General features: G+C 38.4%; 1 protein-coding gene and 1 long non-coding RNA gene across 2 annotated transcripts; both read left to right on the top strand.

The window, feature by feature from the left end:
* Positions 1-92: 92 nt before the first annotated feature.
* On the top strand, positions 93-23,493 carry LOC102986538 (uncharacterized). Its single transcript, XR_002893340.2, has 3 exons — positions 93-443; positions 21,162-21,321; positions 22,278-23,493. It is a non-coding gene; the product is annotated as an uncharacterized lncRNA (long non-coding RNA).
* LOC102986255 (transcription elongation factor A protein-like 8) lies at positions 16,578-17,055 on the top strand. Its single transcript, XM_007109044.4, has one exon. It carries the CDS (start codon positions 16,702-16,704, stop codon positions 17,053-17,055), a length of 354 nt encoding a protein of 117 aa, XP_007109106.2. The 5' UTR covers positions 16,578-16,701.
* Positions 23,494-24,801: the final 1,308 nt, after the last annotated feature.

Below are 24,801 nucleotides of genomic sequence, written 5' to 3'. Positions count from 1 at the left end.
GTGGCCCCGCCCACCGTCAGGCTCCGCCCACCTCCCACGGCCGCCCCGCCCCTTCCCGAGAGCGCGGGGTTCCCAGGGCGAGAGACCTTCGCTGGCCTTGGCCCACTAAGTGGGAAGCTTTGCGCGAGCAGACCTTGATTCCCGCGACAGTAGCTTGCTTTCCATTTCTACCCCAGCGATCCACTGTTCTGCAGAAATGGGACCGAGGCAACTTGCTGCCTGTCCGAAAAGGAGCCCTGCATTGTAGCGCAGGACTGACGAGTCTGGTGCCTCTTCCAGAGACTCGCAGAATCCGCCTATAGAACTGTGGATTATTGCAGTTTGAACTGACCCCCTAGGACAACTAGAAGCGCTAGCCAGAAGCGTTTGTCATGGGATGCTTTAATGCTTTGAAAATTGTTCTTAACTGTGTTCTTCAGCGAACTGGATAAGGAGACAATAAGGTAAGTGAAATACCGGGGCAATGAAGTAATTTAAAAGGGGGCTTCACAATTAAAGAGAAAATAATGATGCAGAGAGATGAGGACACAGATTAGTTACAGTTAGATTGTATCTGTTTAGATCGCTTAGATTTTATGAAGGCCAATACGTAGGTAAACTCAGAGTAAAGGTAGGTGAAAAGGGAATGATGTGGGCAACAGGGACTGAAGGGCCACACTCTCAGCCTGCAAACCAGTACGAGCTAACCTAGCCTGTCTAGTCAATCCAACCCTACACTATCAGGTTGAGATGGCCACCCATGACCCGGTCAGGCTGCCCTGAACAAATGGATCAAGGTTACCTAAACTGACTACTTTCGGTGGACCTTTTAACAAGGAGATTTGTATAAGTTCCCCTGGCCGCCCAGAGCACCCAGCATTGTTCACCCCGAAGCAGAACCTGGCTTCAGCGTTCAGTCAATTCAGGACTGGCAGTCATTGGCAGGCACACCCAGTTTACCTCTTCTACAGTTGTGATTGCTAATTCTGCCACCTGGATGACAATAGGATCTGATACATCACCTCTCCCCTCCTACCAGTTTAAGAGCAGTAGGAACACAGGGACTCCTTTCCTTAAGACTGCTCACCACTATATACATACACTAAAAAGACTCGGTTTTTTTCCCTTGTTTCATTTATTCATTCAAAAAATATTGTGTTTTGTTCTTGGTGCTAGGGATACAGGAGTGAATATAACAGAAGCCCAGCGCTTAGATGCTTATGTTTCTAGTGGAAAAGATAAATTTTTTTAAAAAGTAAATAAAATAATAGCAGGTAGTGATGTGTTAAGAAGAAAACAAAACAGAGTGGTCAAGAAAGGACTTTTTGAGGAGATGATCTGAACTAAGCCTTAAATGAGGAGAAGGAGCCAGCTATGCCAATTATGGGGAAGAAGAGCATTCTAGACCGAGGACATGGGTGCGGAAGTGCTGATGCTGAACAACGTTGGCTTGTTTGAGGAACAGAAGGCCAGGAGGCCTGAAACACCTTGTGTGGAGGGTGTGAGACTGAGGTTGGCAAGTTAAGCAGAAGGCTAATCCTGTTGTTTGGATTTTTTGTTTGTTATGTCTTGTCTTGTTTTTTAAGTCAACCTATTTTGTAGAGAATGACTTTCAGGGGCTTAGAAATGGAACAGCTATAGAAACAGAAGTTGAAGGATCTCAGGATATTTTCCTGAGGTGCAGGTGTGAAGAAAGGTGGTAAACAAGGTGATTCCCGGGTGGTTTTCTTAAGCAAGTAGGAGGATGCCATTTAGTTCAAGGGGAAAGATCATTTAATATGACTGGAGGGACCCTGAATGCCTCTGCCCAAGCTCCAAGCCTCTCCCATCACTGACCTGAAAATCTCACATCATTCACTCCTTGGGATCAAGGCTTGGTTAAATATGAATGTTGGCTTTATCACATTCCAAAAACCACATGTACGGAACTTGTATTAGTTGCTAGGAATCTAAAGATGAATAAAAACAACTGTCTATTGGGGAGATTGATAATAAGTTAGCCATTTTAAGACAAGTAGGACAAGTATTATAATAAGAAGGGATAATAAAAGTGCCTACCTTGGTGGGGGGGGTGGGGAAAGTAAGCTGGGATGAAGTGAGAGAGTGGCATGGACATATATACACTACCAAATGTAAAATAGATAGCTAGTGGGAAGCAGCCACATAGCACAGGGAGATCAGCTCGGCGCTTTGTGACCACCTAGGGGGGTGGGATAGGGAGGGTGGGAGGGAGATGCAAGAGGGAGGGACTATGGGTATATATGTGTACATATAGCTGATTCACTTTGTTATACAGCAGAAACTAACACACCATTGTAAAGCAATTATACTCCAGTAGACATAAAAAATTAAAATTAAAATTAAAAAAAAGTTTTTTTAAAGTGCCTACCTTACAGGGTCACTGTAAGGATGAAATGAGTCAATGCCTACAGAGCTCCAAGTACAGACACTGGCATATAGAAGTACTCAATAAATATCAACAGTTATTTTACACTTTTCTACACTGAGGTTTATCATTATTTTTGATGTTGTTATCTTCTGGATTCAGTTGGAGCAGATGGAATGATTATCACAGCCTGCTACTCTAGGAGAGGGAAGGTTGAATGGAGGAAGTCTACCTGACTCTAGCTTTCTGAACCAGTAGGAAGAAAGAGAAGTTTAATTGGCAGGCAAGGGAGGAGGGACATTCTAAACAAAAGAAAAACAAGGTCAAAGGCTAACAAGACAAGAGGGAGCCAGAACTAGAGCCAGAACTATGCAAGAGACTGGAAAGTAGTTGAGTATTGTTGAAGTACTTACCGAGAAGTGGCAAGAGATAAAGTTGGTGTCAGGGCTTAAGAAATGGGAAAAGAATTTGAAAAAGAATAGATACATGTATAGGGATAACTGAATCACCTTGTTGTACACCTGAAACCAACACAACATTGTTAATCAACTATACTCCAGTATAAAATAAAAACTTAAAAAAAAAAAAAAGAAATGTGTAGACCATGCTGAGACATTCTGACTCAGACTCCCATAGACAGTGGGGAGCCAGTAAAGGATGTTAAGTAGGGAAGAGTCATGATTTAGGAGACTGTACTGTACTAGAGGAAATGAAACTGAAGGTGGAGAGACCAGTTAGAAGGGCATTACAGTACTATGGATGAGAGATGATAAGTGCCTAAACTAGGGCAGTAGCAAGTGGGTTGGGCATATTTGAGAGAGATTTAAAAACAGACAATTAACGGAATTAGAGAGTGTTTGGATGTGGTGGTTCAGGATGTATCCAGGATTTTCAGCATAGCAGGCTGGGTGGCTGGAGTTAATGCTGACTGAAGTAAGAAAATGCTTCCTGGAGAAGGAGGAAGAATAAGCTTTAATCAGGTTAATATTTAAGCTGCACTAGTCCATCTCCACCTGAGACCTAAAGAAACTGAACAGGAAGCAATCAAGATTTGTTTAATTTTACAATAAAAATAGTTGTAACGTTTTTTGCTGGTTGTGTCAATAATGCATACTTACTGCAGAAAATAAAATCAAGTACAAAAAAGCACAAAGATAAAAGCCATCTAAAGTCCTACCACCCAGGGATGCAGCTAAACTTTGATGTGGGGAAGGAAGAGATCAGTGGCCTGAACCTGGGGACTGAGCCATATCACAAGAAGACACTGGGGTCTACAGGGAGCCAGAACGGGAAACTAAGCTGGGATGAAGTGAGAGAGTGGCATGGACATATATACACTACCAAATGTAAAATAGATAGCTAGTGGGAAGCAGCCACATAGCACAGGGAGATCAGCTCGGCGCTTTGTGACCACCTAGAGGGGTGGGATAGGGAGGGTGGGAGGGAGATGCAAGAGGGAGGGACTATGGGTATATATGTGTACATATAGCTGATTCACTTTGTTATACAGCAGAAACTAACACACCATTGTAAAGCAATTATACTCCAGTAGACATAAAAAATTAAAATTAAAATTAAAAAAAAGTTTTTTTAAAGTGCCTACCTTACAGGGTCACTGTAAGGATGAAATGAGTCAATGCCTACAGAGCTCCAAGTACAGACACTGGCATATAGAAGTACTCAATAAATATCAACAGTTATTTTACACTTTTCTACACTGAGGTTTATCATTATTTTTGATGTTGTTATCTTCTGGATTCAGTTGGAGCAGATGGAATGATTATCACAGCCTGCTACTCTAGGAGAGGGAAGGTTGAATGGAGGAAGTCTACCTGACTCTAGCTTTCTGAACCAGTAGGAAGAAAGAGAAGTTTAATTGGCAGGCAAGGGAGGAGGGACATTCTAAACAAAAGAAAAACAAGGTCAAAGGCTAACAAGACAAGAGGGAGCCAGAACTAGAGCCAGAACTATGCAAGAGACTGGAAAGTAGTTGAGTATTGTTGAAGTACTTACCGAGAAGTGGCAAGAGATAAAGTTGGTGTCAGGGCTTAAGAAATGGGAAAAGAATTTGAAAAAGAATAGATACATGTATAGGGATAACTGAATCACCTTGTTGTACACCTGAAACCAACACAACATTGTTAATCAACTATACTCCAGTATAAAATAAAAACTTAAAAAAAAAAAAAAAGAAATGTGTAGACCATGCTGAGACATTCTGACTCAGACTCCCATAGACAGTGGGGAGCCAGTAAAGGATGTTAAGTAGGGAAGAGTCATGATTTAGGAGACTGTACTGTACTAGAGGAAATGAAACTGAAGGTGGAGAGACCAGTTAGAAGGGCATTACAGTACTATGGATGAGAGATGATAAGTGCCTAAACTAGGGCAGTAGCAAGTGGGTTGGGCATATTTGAGAGAGATTTAAAAACAGACAATTAACGGAATTAGAGAGTGTTTGGATGTGGTGGTTCAGGATGTATCCAGGATTTTCAGCATAGCAGGCTGGGTGGCTGGAGTTAATGCTGACTGAAGTAAGAAAATGCTTCCTGGAGAAGGAGGAAGAATAAGCTTTAATCAGGTTAATATTTAAGCTGCACTAGTCCATCTCCACCTGAGACCTAAAGAAACTGAACAGGAAGCAATCAAGATTTGTTTAATTTTACAATAAAAATAGTTGTAACGTTTTTTGCTGGTTGTGTCAATAATGCATACTTACTGCAGAAAATAAAATCAAGTACAAAAAAGCACAAAGATAAAAGCCATCTAAAGTCCTACCACCCAGGGATGCAGCTAAACTTTGATGTGGGGAAGGAAGAGATCAGTGGCCTGAACCTGGGGACTGAGCCATATCACAAGAAGACACTGGGGTCTACAGGGAGCCAGAACGGGAAACTGAACAGGAACCAAATTGGGTTTTAAAATACAAACATCTCAGTTCTTTTTTTTTTTTAAGAAAGGTTGTTGTTTTTTTAAAAAATTTTAATTAATTAATTAATTAATTTTATTTTTGGCTGCACTGGGTCTTTGTTGCTGCCTGCTGGCTTTCTCTAGTTGTGGCGAGTGGAGACTACTCTTCATTGTGGTCCGCAAGCTTCTCATTGCAGTGGCTTCTCTTGTTGAGGAGCACTGGCTCTAGGCATGTAGGCTTCAGTAGTTGTGGCTTGCAGGCTCTAGAGCACAGGCTCAGTAGTTGTAGCACACGGGCTTAGTTGCTCCGTGGCACGTGGGATCTTCCCGGACCAGAGATCGAACCAGTGTCCCCTGCGTTGGCAGGTGAATTCTTAAGCACTGTTCAGCCAGGGAAGTCCAACATCTCAGTTCTTCAAAGGGTCACATCTCCCTTAATGATACCAAACAAGCAACAAATCTTTATCCCATTTCAAATATGTGTAATTTCTCCATTGGCACTCAGGCATAGTGAAAACATAGACTCATCCGGAGTTAAGGTTTTGTGACTAAGTTAGTACGAGGCAAGAGTGTAAATCAGGACAACCTTGATTGGTATGTCCCTGAAAACTCTTGGAGAGTTGGACTCCTCTCTTTTTTATGTATTCTGGAAGCATCCAGCAAAATATGTAAGAACCACCTGAAAAATATATTGAATGAATTAATGAAGCCAACTGAAATATAAGATTGTGGGCAGATCCCAAACTAATGAGAGGTCAGATGCAACTTCATTCCTTCTGTTAGTGATTCAGTCATCTTGCATGCTGTCATCACGTGTTTTTCTACAAACAGATTTCTTTATATTCAAGGAAGAGTGCCACCTATCCCTGTTAAGTAGACTGCAGGTTGATTCGATAGACTGCCTCTAGCTCTAAATAGCAAAGTATTACATTTTAGGCACTGCCATAGATGTAATAATAGTTCAGGTAATATACACACATAAGAAAACACCCTCAAGATTTCCTGAATCACCAGATGATTTTTTTTTATCTTACTGGAACTAAGTTGGTATAAATCTAAAGAAGATTCTGGTCAGTTAAGATGATATGGTAAGACCTAGAGAAACCACTAAGAAAATAACTCCAAAAAATATAGGGAAAAAAATCATTAAAGAAATTTAAATGTTACACTAAGAAATATTCAATTAAAGAAAAAAAGAGTAAGGTAGGAAGAGATGAACAAAAAAGACATGAGACACAGAAAACAAAAATTATGGCAGACATAAATTCAGCTATATCGATAATAATAACATTGTGTGAATGAACAGAATACATTAATAAATAAAATCCATCTATATGCTACCTATAGGAGCAGTTTAGATTCAAAGATACACAGAGGTTGAAATTAAAAGAATGGAAAAACGTGTCATTCAAAAAGCAATCATAAGAAAGCTGGAGTGGCTATATTAATATCAGATAAAATAGACTTTACAGTAAAAATATTTAAGTGGTGCAACCACTTTGCAAAACAGCCTAGCAGTTCAGCATATAATTGCAATATGACCCAGCAATTCCACTCCTAGGTATATATCCAAGAGAAACATTTGTCCACACAAAAACTTGTACAAAGTATTCATAGCAGCATTATTCATAATAACCAAAAAGTGGAAACAAACTAAATGCTTATCAACTAATGAATGAATAAATAAAACATAGTATATCCATATAATTGAATATGATTCATCCATAAACAGAAATGAAGTACTGACATATGTTTCAACGTAGATAAAACTTGAAAATATTATGCTAAGGGGAAATAAGACTGTCACAGAAGACCACATATTATATGATTCCATCCATATGGAACGTCCAGGATAGGTAAATCTGTAGACAGAAAGAACATTGGTAGTTACCCAGAGCTGGGAGAACTGAGTGGAAATTGGAAGTGACTGCTAAGAGATACAGTTTCTTTTGGGGGTGATGGAAGCGTTCTAAGATTGATTGTAGTGATGGTTGCGCAACGCTGTGACTACACTAAAAACTATTGAATTATACACTTTATTTTTTTTTAAGTACATTGCTCTTTTTTTTTAAATTTATTTTATTTATTTACTTTTAGCTGTGTTGGGTCTTTGTTGCTGCGTGCGGGCTTTCTCTAGTTGCGGCGAGCGAAGGCTACTCTTCTTTGTGGTGCATGGGCTTCTCATTGCGGTGGCTTCTCTTGTTGCAGGGCATGGAGTCTAGGCACACAGGCTCGGTAGTTGTGGCTCGCAAGCTCTAGAGCACAGGCTCAATAGTTGTGGCACACGGGCTTAGTTGCTCCGCGGCATGTGGGATCTTCCCGGACAAGGGCTCGAACCCATGTCCTCTGCATTGATAGGCAGATTCTTAACCACTGCGCCACCAGGGAAGTTCGAATTGTACACTTTAAATGGGTGAATTTTATGGCATGTGAATTATATCTAAATAAAGTAATTTTTAAATACAGAAAAAACTAATATAGAAGTCTGAATGGTGGTTACCTTTTGCCAAGTTATCAGTTGAGAGATGGCATGAGGGAGCCTGCTGCTCTGTTAGAAATATTCAGTGTCTTGATCTGGGTGGTGATTACATGGGTGTTCACAAATGTAAAAGTTCTTCTAACTATATACTTAAGGTCTGTGTACTTCACTACATGTAATACATCAGACAAAAAGAAAAACTTTTTTGTTTTTTTTTTAAAGAAGATGTTGGGGGTAGGAGTTTATTTATTTATTTATTTATTTATTTATTTATATTTGCTGTGTTGGGTCTTCGTTTCTGTGCGAGGGCTTTCTCTAGTTGTGGCAAGCGGGGGCCACTCTTCATCATGGTGCCCGGGCCTCTCATTATCGCGGCCTCTCTTGTTGCAGAGCACAGGCTCCAGACGCGCAGGCTCAGTAGTTGTGGCTCACGGGCCCAGTTGCTCGGCGGCATGTGGGATCCTCCCAGACCAGGGCTCGAACCCGTGTCTCCTGCATTAGCAGGCAGATTCTCAACCACTGCGCCACCAGGGAAGCCCAAGAAAAACATTTTTTTTTTTTGCGGTACGCGGGCCTCTCACCGCCGTGGCCTCTCCCATTGAGGAGCACAGGCTCCGGACGCGCAGGCTCAGCGGCCATGGCTCACGGGCCCAGCCGCTCCGCAGCATGTGGGATCCTCCCGGACCAGGGCACGAACCCGTGTCCCCTGCATCGGCAGGCGGACTCTCAACCACTGCGCCACCAGGGAGGCCCCAAGAAAAACATTTTTAAATGCCAGTTTTATTTAAATAATATGACTTAAAATATTGATATTCATTAATTATATTTTATTTTTCCATTTAATTTTAATATAATATTTTATAAATGAAATAACTTTTAAAACATATAGTAAAATAATTTTTATTTTACATTTTACATGTACTTTCCTAATGAAAATATATTCAACACATTCAATTTTTGTACACTTTAAATTCTACTACATTTTGTATACTAATACTTTGAATCATTACTGTAGATAGTGCACAAAAAATTAAAATCTTAATGATAACATAATTAATGATTTTGTTGATGATGGCAAAAGTTATGAAATAAATACATAATATATGAATTACATGTTTTAATTTTATTCCCCATCCAAATATCATTGGATCATCAGCCCAAAATCTAGACACATGCAATAATATTTAAATTGTAATATTTGACATTTTACTTCTCTTTCAGTCATACAAAAGTTATAGCTTTAGATATATTTTCCCATTTGATTGTTATAAAGGTTTGTTTGTTGATATAAGAAGATATATTTTATTTGATAGTCCTGTGTGAACTTGATTTATAACTTTTAAAGACTTAAAAATAAGGCACGTGGGCCTCAATTTATTCTTTGGTTCTCAATCCCACAAATGTTATTGGTGGGCCTACAAATAGCATGTGTGACCTGCCTTATTTACAGTTATCTATATACTTTTTAACCACCTACTTCAACTTCCTGTATACACACACAAACACAAACATACACACATACACACACAAAATTCTCTGTTGTTCCTGAAGAACAGAGATGGTCTTACCCATTCTTGATTCCCCTGTGTAGTGTGTAACACAGTAAGTATAGGAAACAATAAATAGATTTTGAATTTAACTGAATCACATATTTAGGAAGTGGGAGGTACACCTCAAGAGATTTCTTGAGAAATCATGGATTTAAGAAATCAAAAAATAGACAGGAGTGGTAGGTGTGAAGAGTCAAGACTTTTGCCTTCAAGACATCTAAAGCATACGCAATAGAGAACAAATTTACCCAGTTTGCTTCACTAATGTACATCCTTTGGCACAATGAACAATCTATGGAGGTGAGAGGTTCACTGACTCAGAGTCAGGCTGGGCAATGCGTGGTAACAAGACATGTCTTTCGGTATATTGTTTTAGAAGAAGACGTAGGAGCACATTAAACTTCATACTCAGGGATGAAAAGCCACTCTCTGGAACTATATAAGATCCTCTATGCAATGTTCTAACAGTCCACCTTTAATTTCCACTGGAATCTAACTCTGCAGAAATTACCAGTAAAAGTTCAAGAAATAATTGTGGTGGTTTTAGCAATATAGTAAATAGCCATCTGTTAGAAATTTGAGTAAGATTCCCTAATAGGTTGTCAGGGCTGAATGAATTTTAAATAACAAAAATAATGTCAAGCAACAATTAATTTCACCAAACTGCTATCAGCTGGAAACAATCGCCCTTATTGGCTGAGTTTGAACAGTTGCAGAGTCAGTATGAAACAATGGATCCAGGTCTTCAAATTTTACATCATAAGGCAGACTTGCACAAATGTTAGAGGGTTGTTTCCCTTCTGCAGGAACACTGAATGTAGATCAAATCGTCCTGGTTCTGGACAAGAACAAGTTGGCTTTTTACCTCCTCTATTTTACCAACTAAATTTTGTGACTTGAAAGGTTTGGCAGGAGCCAAAGCATGAAGTCAGAAGATACAGGATGTGTTCAGGAAATAATGAGTAATCAAGTTGGCCAGGAGACTCAGAGCTTCTCAAAACTTTTCTGCCAAAATATCTCCTTACAGAGAAAGAATAAACTCAAATGTCCCATTCATCAAGAAATTTAAGCGTTTGTCCCCATATCCCCACTCAATGTCTTTGAAATCTCATGTTTTATCTTTAAAATGAATGCAAACTTTGCATACCAGTCTATCATATCAATGGTGCTATGTAAAAATAATGTTTCAAATGTCTGTTATCAGAGGAGAAAACAAGTTTCCTATTTCTAAACCTGGCTAATATACTTTCTTGGGAAAGGAGGGTCATTATACATGTGGCAAAGCCCTTTATGTAAATACATATTTTTTGAATTTTGTGAGAATTGTCACGAATATATACATATATTTTAAATATTATTATTAAACTGTTCTGTTTTCAAACCTAATTCAAATTCAAAACCTAATAAACAGTTTATTATTAAACTGAACAGTAAGTAACTACCACTCAGCTTAAGAAATAAAACAGCCCAGAACCTTAAAGCTCCCAGTATACCCCTCCCAGACTATTCTCCTCTGCTTGTTTTCCCTCCAGGAAACCACTATCCTGAATTTTATGTTACTCATGCCTTTGCTTTTCTCTGTAATTTACTAGTTTACCACAAATGTAGATATTCCTAAACAATATAACATAAAGTAGCATAAATAGCTTTACTTATTTGTGACCTTGATATAAATGATATATATATTCTACAATTTGCCTTTTCAGTTCCACATTGTTTTTGTGATTCTTTCATATCAATATGTGTGGTTAGAGTTCATTCACTTTCACTTGTGAAGAGTATTGCTGTATATTTATCCATTCCAGTGTCGCTGGACATGTTGTTTTCAGTTATTTGTAATTACAAAGTGTTGTGTCTCCAGATGCATATGGGAAGGAATTTCTGTAGGGTAAATATCCAGGAGTGAATTAAATTTTAGTAAATAGTGCCTGTGGCACATAATATTTTCTAAAGATAGCAACAAAAATATCTTCCATCCAAATGCTCTTTTTACAATGTGACTTTGACACATCTCCCATCAAGATGTGGAGTCTATGTCCCCTTTCTTTGATAGTGGGTGAGCTTTTGTAACTTTCAATCAATAGCGAATGGCAGAAGTTACTCAGTGTGACTTTCAAAGCTAGTTCCTAAAGGGCCATACACCTTCTATTTTGTTAGCTCAAATACTTGTTCCTAAAAGACTTTAGCTTCCTTATAAGGACTCTGACCAACCAGAGGCCTGAGGCCACCATGCTATGAGCTCAATCTAGCTGCCCAAGTGGAGAGGTCCCAAGGAGGGACGCTGAGACAACATGAAGAATGATTCCAGCCAGCTCCTAGTGGCCCCAACTCCCACATGACCCACTGGCACTGAATGAATGATTCCAGAGCTGCCCAGCCAAGCCCCTTCCAATCTGCCGACCCACAGAAACTGTGGAATGTTATTTTATTTTATTTATTTATTTATTTTTTTGCGGTACGCGGGCCTCTCACTGTTGTGGCCTCTCCCGTTGCGGAGCACAGGCTCCGGACGCGCAGGCTCAGCGGCCATGGCTCACGGGCCCAGCCACTCCGCGGCGTGCTGGGATCTTCCCGGACTGGGGCACGAACCCGCGTCCCCTGCATCGGCAGGCGGACTCTCAACCACTGCGCCACCAGCGAAGCCCTGGAATGTTATTTTAAGTCACTAAATTTGGGGTGGCTTGTATGCAGCAATAGAACACCAGAAAAATACCAAATTGTCTTCCAAAATGGTTGTACCAACTTTTGCTGGTAGTGAATGCGAGTACCTGTTGTTCTACATCTTCATCACCCTTTATGTTTTGCCTGTACGGTACACATGAGATGAAATATGATTATAGTTTTAGATTGAATTTCTCTGATTACCAGGGACTTTGAGCATTTTCATATATTTAGTGGCCATTTGTGTTTTTTCTTTCATAACATCAAGGCTTTTGCTTGTATTTCCATTACATTTTCTCTGTAGAATTTAAAAATATTATGAGTACTAATACTTTGTCAGTTATATACATTACAAGTCTCTTCTAGGTTGTTTATTGCATTTTCCACTCTTTTTGTAGTGTATTTTGATGGACAGAAAGTAGCAATATTTTCTTTTACGGTTTCACCTTTTTCTGTCTTAAATTCTTTCACCATGGGATCACAAAGAAGGTTTTCTGTAATTTATTTCAGAAGTTTTACAAGTTTTATTTTTCATATTTAAGTTTTTAATCATCCACTTGGAATTTATTTTTGTTTGATATGAGGAAAAAACTTTAAATAGGTCCAATTGAGCAGCTTTTCTGAACTGAAAACTCTATTGTATCTCAAGTTCCCAAAGCATGTTCTGTTTCTGTGCTTTCTTGTCAGTTCCATCGACTTATTAATCTTTTTGTCAATACCACATTGTTTCAATAATTACAACTGAATGTTAAGATTTTTTTCAATCTAGTAGGGCATGACCCTCTTGCCTGATTTTTCTTATTCAAGAATAGGCTATATCTCCCTATTTATTTAGTCTTCCTTAATGTCTTTCAATAAGCTTTTATAGGTTTCTCCACTAAGATCTTGTACATTTTTTCCAGATTATTTAACAGTTTTTGTTGCTACAGTAAGGCTATCATTTTAAAATAAATGTTCTTTTTTGCTGCTGGTATAATCTTATATCTAGAAGTTTTACTGACTGCTCTCATCAACTGTTCATAGATTCTTTCTCGGTTTTTCATGTAGGAATCATATCATCACCAAAGAATTACAGAGTCATGTCTTCCTTTCAAATTCTTTCTTTGTCTTGCCTTATTACACTGGCTAAGGCCTATAATACAATGGTGAGTAGAGTGGGGAAAGTGGGCATTTCTGTCTTTTTCCTGGTTTGAAAGAGAATGCTTTTAATGTTTTGCCATTAAACATGATGATTAGGGTAAGTATTTTGAAACTAGCCTTTATTAGATTTAGAAGTCTGATTGTATTACTAAATTACAAAAAGCATATATTTTTATACATCCAGATAATAATTACATGGTTACTGTTATGTGGTACCTTGCCTCCAAGATGGCCCCAAATAATTCTCACCTCCTGGTACTCAGAGTCTTATGTAATTCCTCTCATATTGTACCAGAGTAGATCTGTGTAATCAACAGAACATGGCAGAAGTGATAAAATGTCATTAGATTAGGTTATAAAAGATATAATGGCATAAGGTTACAAAGGATTATAAGAGACTATGAACAATTATATGCCAATAAAATGGACAGTCTAGAAGAAATGGACAAATTCATAGAAATGTACAATCTCCCAAGACTTAACCAGGAAGAAATAGAAAATATGAACAGATCAATCACAAGTACTGACATTGAAACTGTCATTTTAAAACTCCCAACAAACAGAAGTCCAAGACCAGATGGCTTCACAGGCGAATTCTGTCAAACATTTAGAGAAGAGTTAACATTTGTCCTTCTCAAACTATTCCAAAAAATTGCAGAGGAAGGAACACTTCCAAACTCATTCTACAAGGCCACCCTGATAGCAAAACCAGACAAAGATATCACACATACACACACACAAAAATTACAGGCCAATATCACTGATGAACATAGATGTAAAAATCCTCAACAAAATATTAGCAAACTGAATCCAACAATACATTAAAGGGATCATACACCAGGATCAAGGGGGATTTATCCTAGGGATGCAAGGATGGTTCAGTATCCACAAATCAATCAATGTGATATACCATATTAAAAAATTGAAGAATAAAAACCATGTGATCACCTCAATAGATGCAGAAAAAGCTTTTGACAAAATTCAACATCAGTTTATGATAAAAACTCTCATCAAAGTGGTTATAGAGGGAACATACCTCAACATAATAAAGACTATGTATTATAAGCCCACAGTTAACATACTCAATGGTGAAAAGCTAAAAGCCATTTCCCCTAAGATCCTTGTTCCACAAGGCAAGGTTGCCCACTCTCGCCACTTTTATTCAATACAGTATTGGAAGTCTTAACCGCAGTAATCATACAAAAAAAAAAAAAGAAAGAAAAGGAATCAAAATTGAAAAAGAGGAATAAAAATGTTATTGTTTGAAATGATATGATACTACACTTAGAAAATCCTAATGACCCCACCAAAATACTACTAGAGCTCTTTAATTAATTTGGTGAAGTTGTAGGACACAAAATTAATATACAGAAGTCTGTTGCTTTTCTATACACTAAGAACTAACTAATGGAAATTGAGAAAACAATCTCATTTACCATAGCATCAAAAAGAATAAAATACCTAGGAATAAACCTACCCAAGAAGGCAAAAGAACTGTATTCAGAAAACTATAAGACACTGATGAAAGAAATAGAAGACGACACAAGCAGAAAGATAGATACACTGGGTTCACAGACTGGAAGATTTAATACTGTTGAAATGATCGTACTACCCAAGGCAATCTACAGATTCAATGCAATCTGTATCAAAATAGCAAAGGAATTTTTAAATTTTTATTTATTTATTTATTTATTTATGGCTGTGTTGGGTCTTCATTGCTGTGCATGGGCTTTCTCTAGTTGCATTGAGCGGGGGCTACTCTTTGTTGCGGTGCGCGGGCTTCTCAATGCGGTGGCTTCTCTTGTTGCGGAGCACAGGCTCTAAGCTTGTGGGCTTCAGTAGTTGTGGCATGTGGGCTCAGTAGTTGTGGGGCATGGGCTCAAGAGTGCAGGCTCAGTAGTTGTGGCGCACAGGCTTAGTTGCTCCACGGCATGTGGGATCTTCCTGGACCAGGGATAGAACCCATGTCCCCTGCATTGGTAGGTGGATTCTTAACCACTATGCCAAAGACATTTTTAACAGAACTAAACAAATAATTTTAAAGTTCGTATGAAAACACAAAAGACCCCAAATAGCAAAAACAATCTTGAGAAAGAAGAACGGAGCTGGAGAAATCACGTTCCCTGACTTGAAATTATACTACAAAACTACAGTAATCAAAACAGTATGGCGTGTGTGTGTGTGTGTGTGTGTGTGTGTGTGTGTGTGTGGTGGCGGGATGAATTGGGAGATTGGGATTGACATATATACACTAATATGTGTAAAATAGATAACTAATAAGAACCTGCTGTGTAAAAAGTAAATAAATATAGTAAAATTCAAAGGAAAACAGTATGGCAGGACTTCCCTGGTGGTGCAGAGGTTAAGAATCTGCCTGCCAATGCAGGGGACACAGGTTCGATCCCTGGTCCAGGAAGATCTCTCATGCTGCAGAGCAGCTAAGCCCACGTGCCACAACTATACAGCCTGCGCTCTAGGGCCTGCGTGCCTCAACTACTGAGCCCACGTGCTGCAACTACTGAAGACCATGCGCCTAGATCCCTTGCTCCACAACAAGAGAAGCCACCACAACGTGAAGCCCATGCACCACAATGAAGAGTAGGCCCCACTCGCTGCAACTAGAGAAAGCCCGCACACGGCAACGAAGAAGCAGCACAGCCAAAAACAAAACCAAAAAAAACCATTATGGCACTGGCACAAAAACAGACACATAAATCAGTGGAACAGAATAGAGGGCCAGAAATAAATTCACACACTATGGTCAATTAATCTATGACAAAAGAGGCAAGAATATACAATGGGGAAAAGACAATCTCTCCAATAAGTGGTTCTGGGAAAACTGGACAGCTACATGTAAACGAATGAAATTAGAACATTTTCTCATATCATATACAAAAATAAACTCAAAATGGATTAAAGACCTAAATGCAAGACCTGAAACCATAAAACTCCTAGAAGAGAACATAGGCAGAATATTCTTTGACATAAATTGTAGCCATAATTTTTTGGATCTGCCTCCTAAGGCAAAGGAAACAAAAGCAAAAATAAACAAATGGAACCTAATTAAGCTTAAAATCTTTTGCACAGCAAAGGAAACCATTGACAAAATTAAAAAAGAATCTACTGAATGGGAGAAAATATTTGCAAATGATATGACCAATAAGGGGTTAATATCATATATATATGTATACATATATACACACACATAGATACACAGACACACAGAGCTCATACAACTCAATATCAAAAAATGAACAACCTGATTAAAAAATGGCCAGAAGACTTAAATAGACATTTTTCAAAGAAGACATACAGATGGCCAACAGGCACATGAAAAGATACCCAACATGACTAATCATCAGAAAAATGCAAATCAAAACCACAATGAGATATCATTTCACACCTGTCAGAATGGCTATCATCAAAAAGACTACAGGTAGCTCCCTATTGCTGGAGGAGAAAAGTGCCCCGGATCCTTTCAGGACTCTTGGTCTTTTGGAAGCAACCCAAATCGAGTGAGGGAAGAGGGAGGAAAATCCCCTGGATCCCTGCAGGGTTAATTTATTCAAAAAGGAAATAAGAGAAAAATTCTCAACATGCAAAAGTCTTGTGAAGAAAATGAAGGAAAAGCACAGAACATGCCAAAGGCTGAGGAAGACTGCCCTATGGAAGCTGTACCACAGGAGGCAGAAAGAAATCCTCAACTTTCTGAAGAAGGTGTAAGCCAGGAAGCAGAAGGAAACCTTAGAGGAGGGCTGACTCAGCCTGGTCAGGAATATAAAGAGGACACTCCGGTTAGGCATTTGGACCCAGAAGAAATGATAAGAGGAGTAGATAAGTTGGAAAGGCTTAGGGAAGAGATAAGAAGAGTAAGAAACAAGTTTATGATGATGCTCTGGAAACAAAGACATTCACGCAGCCGTCCTCATCCTGTGTGCTTTAGGCCTTGAATTCTTTTTTTTTTTTTTTTTTTGTCTGATATTAAAATCTGGCCCCTGCTTTCTTTCTGTTGGTATTTTCTGATGTATCTTTGACTTTTGTTTTATTTTTAATCATCTGGTGGAGTTTTGTTTTAGGTAGTGTCCTTATTACCAGCATCTGGATTTTGTATTTTGACACATTCTCCAGGTCTGTTTTTCAATTGGGAAGTTTCACACATATGCATGAAAATATGTTCATTCCATATTGTAAAGTAAAACATAACAGGTTACAAAGCAGCATATTTAGTATCAGCTCACATATGTAGGAGAAAATCTCAAATTGTGTGTGTGTGCGTGTACATGTGTATACATACATACATATATCAAAAATTTAACTGTGCTTATTTCTTTTTTTTTTTTAACTGTGCTTATTTCTGTGTGGTGTGAGTTTTTTTCTTTTTGCTCATATGTATTTTTTAATGAACATGTCACACAAAAAGAATTAAAGGTTTTTTTTTATAACTAAGAGTCAAATAATTTGCAACCAGCTTATAAGGGCAATGGGGGCACTAAATTCTTGATGAAAGAACTATTTAAAAAAATGTAAACCTCAAATTACCTCTGGATCTCTTAGCCAGAGGAATAAAGCTAGCAGTTATCACAGAAAAAAAAAAAAAAAAGACCACAAATGACAGATGTTGGTGAGGACGGGGAGAAAAGGGAACACTTGTACACTGCTGGTGGGAATGTAAGTTGGTGCATCCACTAGGGAAAATAATATGGAGGTTCCTCAAAAAACTAAAAATAGAACTACTTTATGATCCAATAATTCCACTCCTGGGTATATATCCAAAGAAAATGAGGGCTTCCTTGGTGGCGCAGTGGTTGAGAGTCTGCCTGCTGATGCAGGGGACACGGGTTCATGCCCCAGTCCAGGAAGATTCCACATGCTGCAGAGTGGCTGGACCCGTGAGCCATGGCCGCTGAGCCTGTGCGTCTGGAGCCTGTGCTCCGCAACAGGAGAGGCCACAGCAGTGAGAGGCCCGCGTACAGCCAAAAAAAAAAAAAAAGAAAATTAAAACATTAACTTGAAAAGAGACATGTACCCCAATGTCATAGCAGCATTATTTGCAATAGCCAAGGTATGGGAGCAACCTAAGTGTCCATCAACCGAAAATGGAAAAAGAAGATGTGATATATATGCTCAATGGAATACTATTCAGCCATAAATAAGAATGAAATTTTGCCATTTGCAACGATATGACTGGACTTGGAGGGTATTATGCTTAGTAAAATAAGTCAGAGAGAGAAAGATAAATACTATATCTTAATCTAAGAAATAAATGAATGAATATAACAAAAATAAGCAGACACAGATATAGAGAACAAACTAGTGGTTACCAGTGGGGAGAGGGAAGGGTGTAGAGATAAGATACAGGTAGTGGATTAAGAGGTACAGACTACTATGTATAAAATAAAGAAGCTACAAGGATATATTATACAGCACAAGGAATATAGCCAGTATTTTGTAATAACTATAGGTAGAGTATAATTATAAAATTTTGAATCACTCTGTTGTACACTTGATGTTAATAATATTGTAAATCAACTGTTCCTCAATAAAAAAAAACCAGAAAAACATATTATGGTATAAGTTTAAACATATAGATCAATGGAATAGAAGTGAGAGTCCAGAAAAAAAAACAAAACCCTACATTTATGGTAAATTGGTTTTGAGAAGGGTGGCAAGTCACTTAAATGGGGAAAGAATAGTCTTTTTCAACAAATGATGCTGAGTCAACTGGACAACCAGATGGAAAAGAATGAAGTTAAACATCTATCTCAGATCATGTACAAAAAAGAAAAAAAACCTCAAAATAGAGCTAAAACTATAAAACTCTTACAAAAAAAAATAGGCCTAAATCTCTGTGACTGTACATTAGGCAATGATTTCTAAGGGATGACACCCAAAGCACAAGCAACAGTAGAAAAAATAGACAAATTATACTTTATCGAAAGTACTTGTATTGAAAATATATAAAGAACTCTTAATTCAACAATAAAAAGATAAAAACCCCAATTTTAAACTGGGCTAAGAATTTGAATAGACATTTCTCCAAAGACCTGATAGCCAATAGCACATGAAAAGATGCTCAGTGTCATCAGTCATTATGGAAATGCTAATCAAAACCACAATGAGAGGGACTTCCCTGGTGGCGCAGTGATAAAGAATCTGCCTGACAATTCAGGGGACATGGATTCAAGTCCTGCTCCAGGAAGATTCCACATGCCACAGAGCAACTAAGCCTGCACGCAGCAACTACTGAGCAAGCGCTCTAGAGCCCGTTAGTCACAACTACTGAGCCTGTGTGCCACAACTACTGAAGCCCACACTCCTAGAGCCTGTGTTCTGCAACAAGAGAAGTGACCTCAATGAGAAGCCCACACACTGCAATGAAGAGTAGTCCCTGCTCACCACAACTAGAGAAAGCCCGCGTGCAGCAACAAAGACCCAACGCAGCCAAAAATAAATTAAATAAAATAAATTAATTAAAAAGAAACAAAAAACCACAGTGAGATACTATTTCATACCTGCTAGGGTAGCTATAATAAAAAAGACAAATAGTAACAAGTGTTGGCGAGGATGCAGAGAAATTAGAACCCTCCTATGTTGTTGGTAGGGAGGTAAAATGGTGTAGCCCCCCTGGAAAACAGTTTGGCAGTTTCTCAAAAAGTTAAACAGAGAGTTACCATATGCATGCTCATATTCCCTGGGGTGTCTCTGAGGCCTAGGTTTAAAGTGCATTTTCCCAGAGAGTATTTGAATTTGCTCTTCAAGGTACTTCTGCCAGGTGGAGAAGTAGCAATCCAAGCCCACTTTAAACTACATTTTTAGTTGGAATCTTTTATTTTGTTTTTTGCATAGTTCAGAAATTTCGCCAAAGTCATGTTTTTCCTCCAACAAACTTAAGTTGAGCCAGACAAGAGTCACTGTTAAATCCTTCTCTGTGGTATTTTTTTCCTTGTTTATAAGCTGAAGTAAAGTACTGTATCTCCTTGGGGTTCTCAGATCCATGTAGGGATTTCCATCCAGTCTTCCACCATAAGGGGACAAGTCTTTAGTTTTCTCTCCTGCTCATTGCACCTGTTAGAACTCAAGCTTTAGGCCATCCATGTAGACAGATGCCTCCAGAGCAAACACCAACATTTGATGATATATATATGTATATATATACATTTTTAGGTGTTCTATACCAGGAGAGTTTCTCTAGACACCTAATCCTCCATAATGCCCGAAATGAAAAATCTGACAAAGCATATTAGTGCAGAAGTTCACATTCCCCATCCACCCCCATCTCTAAGAAAAAGTCTTTAAGTAAACACTAGTCACTGGGAAAACGTACCATGTTCATTCTGTGAATTTTTACCCTCTGGACATTCTCACATCAACCATGGTTTCAGGAACACAGTGGAGGAGGGAAAGATTAGATTGAAAAGTTAAGTTGCAGTCACATTAAAACAGTCTTAAATGCAAAGATAGGAATATTTGGATTTCCAAATTATCACTTTTTGATTCAATAGGTTGAAATTCCATGACAGACATACTTCCAACTGACAATATATATTTATTTTTCAAATAGGTTCTTTCATTCAAACTATTGATGGAAGAAATTTTTACATACTAAGGTATGGGGAAATCATTCTAGCTTATACACAAATTAACTTGAATTTTATCCTAACTAAAACAGCCCATTTGTGGCCTATCAAACATACATTGTACATCTGCTTTAATTATTAAAGAAAAGGGTGCATTGACCATAAGTAAAGAATGCGCATGTTAAAAATAAGATTAAATGCCTCCCTTCCTGGGACACCGATACTGGTATTCTTTCAATGATAAAGACTCCCTTCCTAGGTGCCAAGGCCACACTGACTCACTGTGTACATGGTGATCTGATTTTTTTGAAACTTTGAAAGAATGTATCCCTGTTTGATGTTCTTTGTTCTTATAAGATATAATACTGCTGAAAACCATGCTTCTCTGGAACAATTCCTCAGAGTTATATGAGAGGCTGTCTCCTTGGCTATAGTCCTCAGTTTGGCTCAAATAAAACTCTTTTCTATTCTTATTACAGATTGTTTATTGATTATTTCCATCAACATTGCTTGGCATAGTTGGCAGGATATCAGAAAAACCCATCTGAGGTTACCTGGAGTCTATACTGGACCAGCGCCTTGGTACCAAGCACAGCCCCTTGAGCCCCCCTGGCTTCACAGAACCCTTCAGGTGCTTTGGTGAGTTTTTTCTGATATCTAGATCTCCTTGTATTAAGTGACAGTCTATGACTTTTATTTGAGCTGTTATCTTAAGACTTGGAGTCTTAAAGGGGTACTGTTACATTTCCTAGGTGAAAAGGACCTAGGGAAAGATCCTAGGCAGAGGGTCTAGGAGTATAAACTTTAAAAATTGTGAATCACTATACTGTACACCCGTAACATATAATGTTGTATATCAACTATACTTCAATTTTAAAAAAAGAATGATTATATTTTATGGTCTACCTAAAAATAGTTTCTCCAATTTTTGGTAACTTGAAACTTTAGAGTTTTGCTCAGTTAAATTGAATGATGAGAATTCATTGAATATCCAGATCATTTCTCATTAAGATAAAATACTGAAACATTAATTACTAAGCAAGTCTAAGTTTACCTACTTTTCTTACTAATGAAAAGCTAAAGATGTTTGGATTTATTAGACCTATGTCTTATACCACATTGAGGGAAGAATGTTGTAAGAAAATGTACGCTTCTAGAGGTTATAAAATGTGTTCACAGATTTACCAATCAGGAAGTGCTGATATGACAGTTTACAATAGCCTGCTTCTCAAGAGATTAAGGTTTTTTAAGCGTTAAAAATTATAACATAGGTGTAATTAAAGCTACTAGAAGTAATAAGGGAAGCATTTCAGTATACAAGGAAAATAAGATGTGTGTTTTCAGTAAAAGGAGATAAGAAGAATGGAAATGCATTTTGTTAAGGGAAAAGAAAGTGATTTTGTCCTGAAGCACCTCAAAGAGAGATATATTAGGCTTATTTTGTATATTAAATTACATGGGAAGCATTGTCAAATGAAAGGTAACGTTAAGCCTTCTTTATGTTGTGTTTATATATAAGTATTTGAGAAATTATATGAAATTCATAGAAATCTTATATGTCCTAACATAAAATGTTATTTGTTATCAAAATTTAGGCTCACATGAAAGGTACTGAACCTGTGTATTAGGGAAATACCCTAGTTGACTTTCATACAAAGACAACAACAACAGGAACGTCCCTGGTGGTCCAGTGGTTAAGATTCCACGCTCCTCATGCAGGGGACCTGGGTCAGGGAACTAGATCCCGCGTGCTGCAACGAAGATCCCACAGGCAACAATGAAGATACTGCATGCCACAGCTAAGACCTGGTGCAGCCAAATAAATAAATAAATATTTAAAAAAACAAAAACAAAGACAACACCAACAGAATCTGTAAAGATTATGGCACGTGTAGATAAAGTCCATTCTGTTGTTTTTGTTTGTTTTTTCATTATGTTTTTGCAAAAATTTACCCCTCATTGTCAGACTTTTGCCATCCTGATGTCCTGGTAACATGGCAAGAGTCTGCTCCTAGATCAGAGAAATTAAGATGGGTAAACAATAGCTGTGAATTAAACAGTCAGGGCTATGGGAAACCCAAAACAGCTTGGCTCTTCTTGGCTCCCTGGCCAACCCCATCTTTTTGTTTGAAGGTTAAAGCCTCTCCTTGCTGCAAGCTGATGCCCTCACAATGAAAAAGAAACTTAGAAAATGTGTTTTCCACTTGGGGTATAGTTCTACAGTCTCCAGTGATCAAGGCACCCACTTACTGGGCAAATCAACAAAAACCTCACAAACTTCTTGAAATTATCACTGTCAATACTATCACCCTCAATCATCAGGCAATGTGGACAGAACTAATGGAAAAAACTGGACTCAAATAGAACAAAAATTAATACATGGCTTTGAATGAACTGATAAATATGATTGTAATTTTAAAACTTTTTGTCTGAAATGTTACTAGCTTTTAATCTTTGTTGTCCAGATGCAAAGGAAATTTTCGCCTTAAGCTAATTATGACTTACAGCAATTTAGTAAATTATACCCTTGTTAAGAGAATTGAAGCATTTATCTTTTTTCTCTACCTGATCCCTCCAGAATTTGGAAACTCTTAGGTTCCCAGCAGGAGCTTTCCAGGAAGGAAGGAAGGCCACTTCCTGGCAGGTACAGGAACCTCAAGATATTTTGGACCTCAAGAAGAGAGATATCCACCTAAATCTGTAGCTATTGCCGATGGGATCTGATGACAAGTCCTTGGCATGGCTCTCCTGGCCTTGAGAGGTCTTTTAAAAGTTCAGTTTGAGATTCCTTATGAAAAGTTCCAGCAAAGCAAGATTTAAAAGAGCCTATACAATCCATTATACTTATGTAAATAATCAGGCCAAATTTATTGAAACCAGACTTATTTAGCAAACAAACTGGTTTTAATTTAACTATATTTGATAGAAATAGGATAATTTTTTTTTTTTTTTTTTTTTTTTTTGTGGTACGCGGGCCTCCCTCTGCTGCGGCCTCTCCCGCTGGGGAGCACAGGCTCCAGACGCGCAGGCCGGACGCGCAGGCTCAGCGGCCATGGCTCACGGGCCCAGCCGCTCCGCGGCATGTGGGATCCTCCCGGACCGGGGTGCGAACCCAGTTCCCCTGCATCGGCAGGCGGACGCGCAACCACTGCGCCACCAGGGAAGCCCAGAAATAGGATAATTTTAAAGATAAAAAATTATGTTTCAACAATATACCTTTATGGATATTAAGTTTTAGTGTTACTGTCTTTGAGGTTTGGTATTTTCTGCCTTCTACTCCCTAGTTGGCTTCTTGTTACTATGTTACATTATAATAAAATTTAATTGAATTATTAAAAGGAAATTCTAAGCTTGTTTCTGAAGCTGATCACAGTAATCTGTCTTTGGATGAAGATCAGATGCCCCATGACCCACAACCAGGGGATTATACATACTGCAGAAAGACATCAATTAAAGGACTCTCTCTCCAACCTAGATAAAAGTGCCGTTATCAGGTATAGTAGCATATGCACAATAAAACTGAAGGGCGTTGACTCTTGAATTTATATTTTCCACTTAAGAAGGGCCTCTGCGCTGGACTGGTCTATGGAAAGAACTGCTGACCTCCAACAACACTCACACCAGGATAAGAAAACGATGACAACAGTAGTAAACAGCTTACCCAAGAACCCAGACCCGGACTGTGAGACCCATTCTACTAGTTCAATTGAAAGCTTACCAAATGTTTGTCACCCTATCAAAATCTAAAGTTATTGTTTTACTTCTAGCTATACTTTTGACCCCGTGTTCAGGATGGCAGAAAAAATTCTTAGTAAATTTATCACAAAGTATACTTCTGGGGCAATGTAACCAATTGTTGGATCTATCATCAAATTCCTCAGTCAACGTAAGACCAATATAGGCCCCTCTTAATACCTATCACTGACTTTCAGATGTACTTAATATTGCCATCCCTCTAGACCAACCCCCCTCTGGCCTAACATTTCACGTTCAAATTCTTCAACATACTAGATGGACACATTAGTATGTGTCCATCTAGTATCCTCAGATACTATCCTCAGTCCTCAGAGACTGAGCACAACTTACCCCAGGATCCCTTCACTCTGTCTCTTACTCTAT

The sequence above is a fragment of the Physeter macrocephalus genome, chromosome 4 (assembly GCF_002837175.3).
Source record: "Physeter macrocephalus isolate SW-GA chromosome 4, ASM283717v5, whole genome shotgun sequence".
NCBI classification, from domain to species: domain Eukaryota; kingdom Metazoa; phylum Chordata; class Mammalia; order Artiodactyla; family Physeteridae; genus Physeter; species Physeter macrocephalus.
The sequence above is the reverse complement of the archived record's forward strand: the minus strand, read 5'-3'. Positions and strand labels throughout refer to the sequence as shown.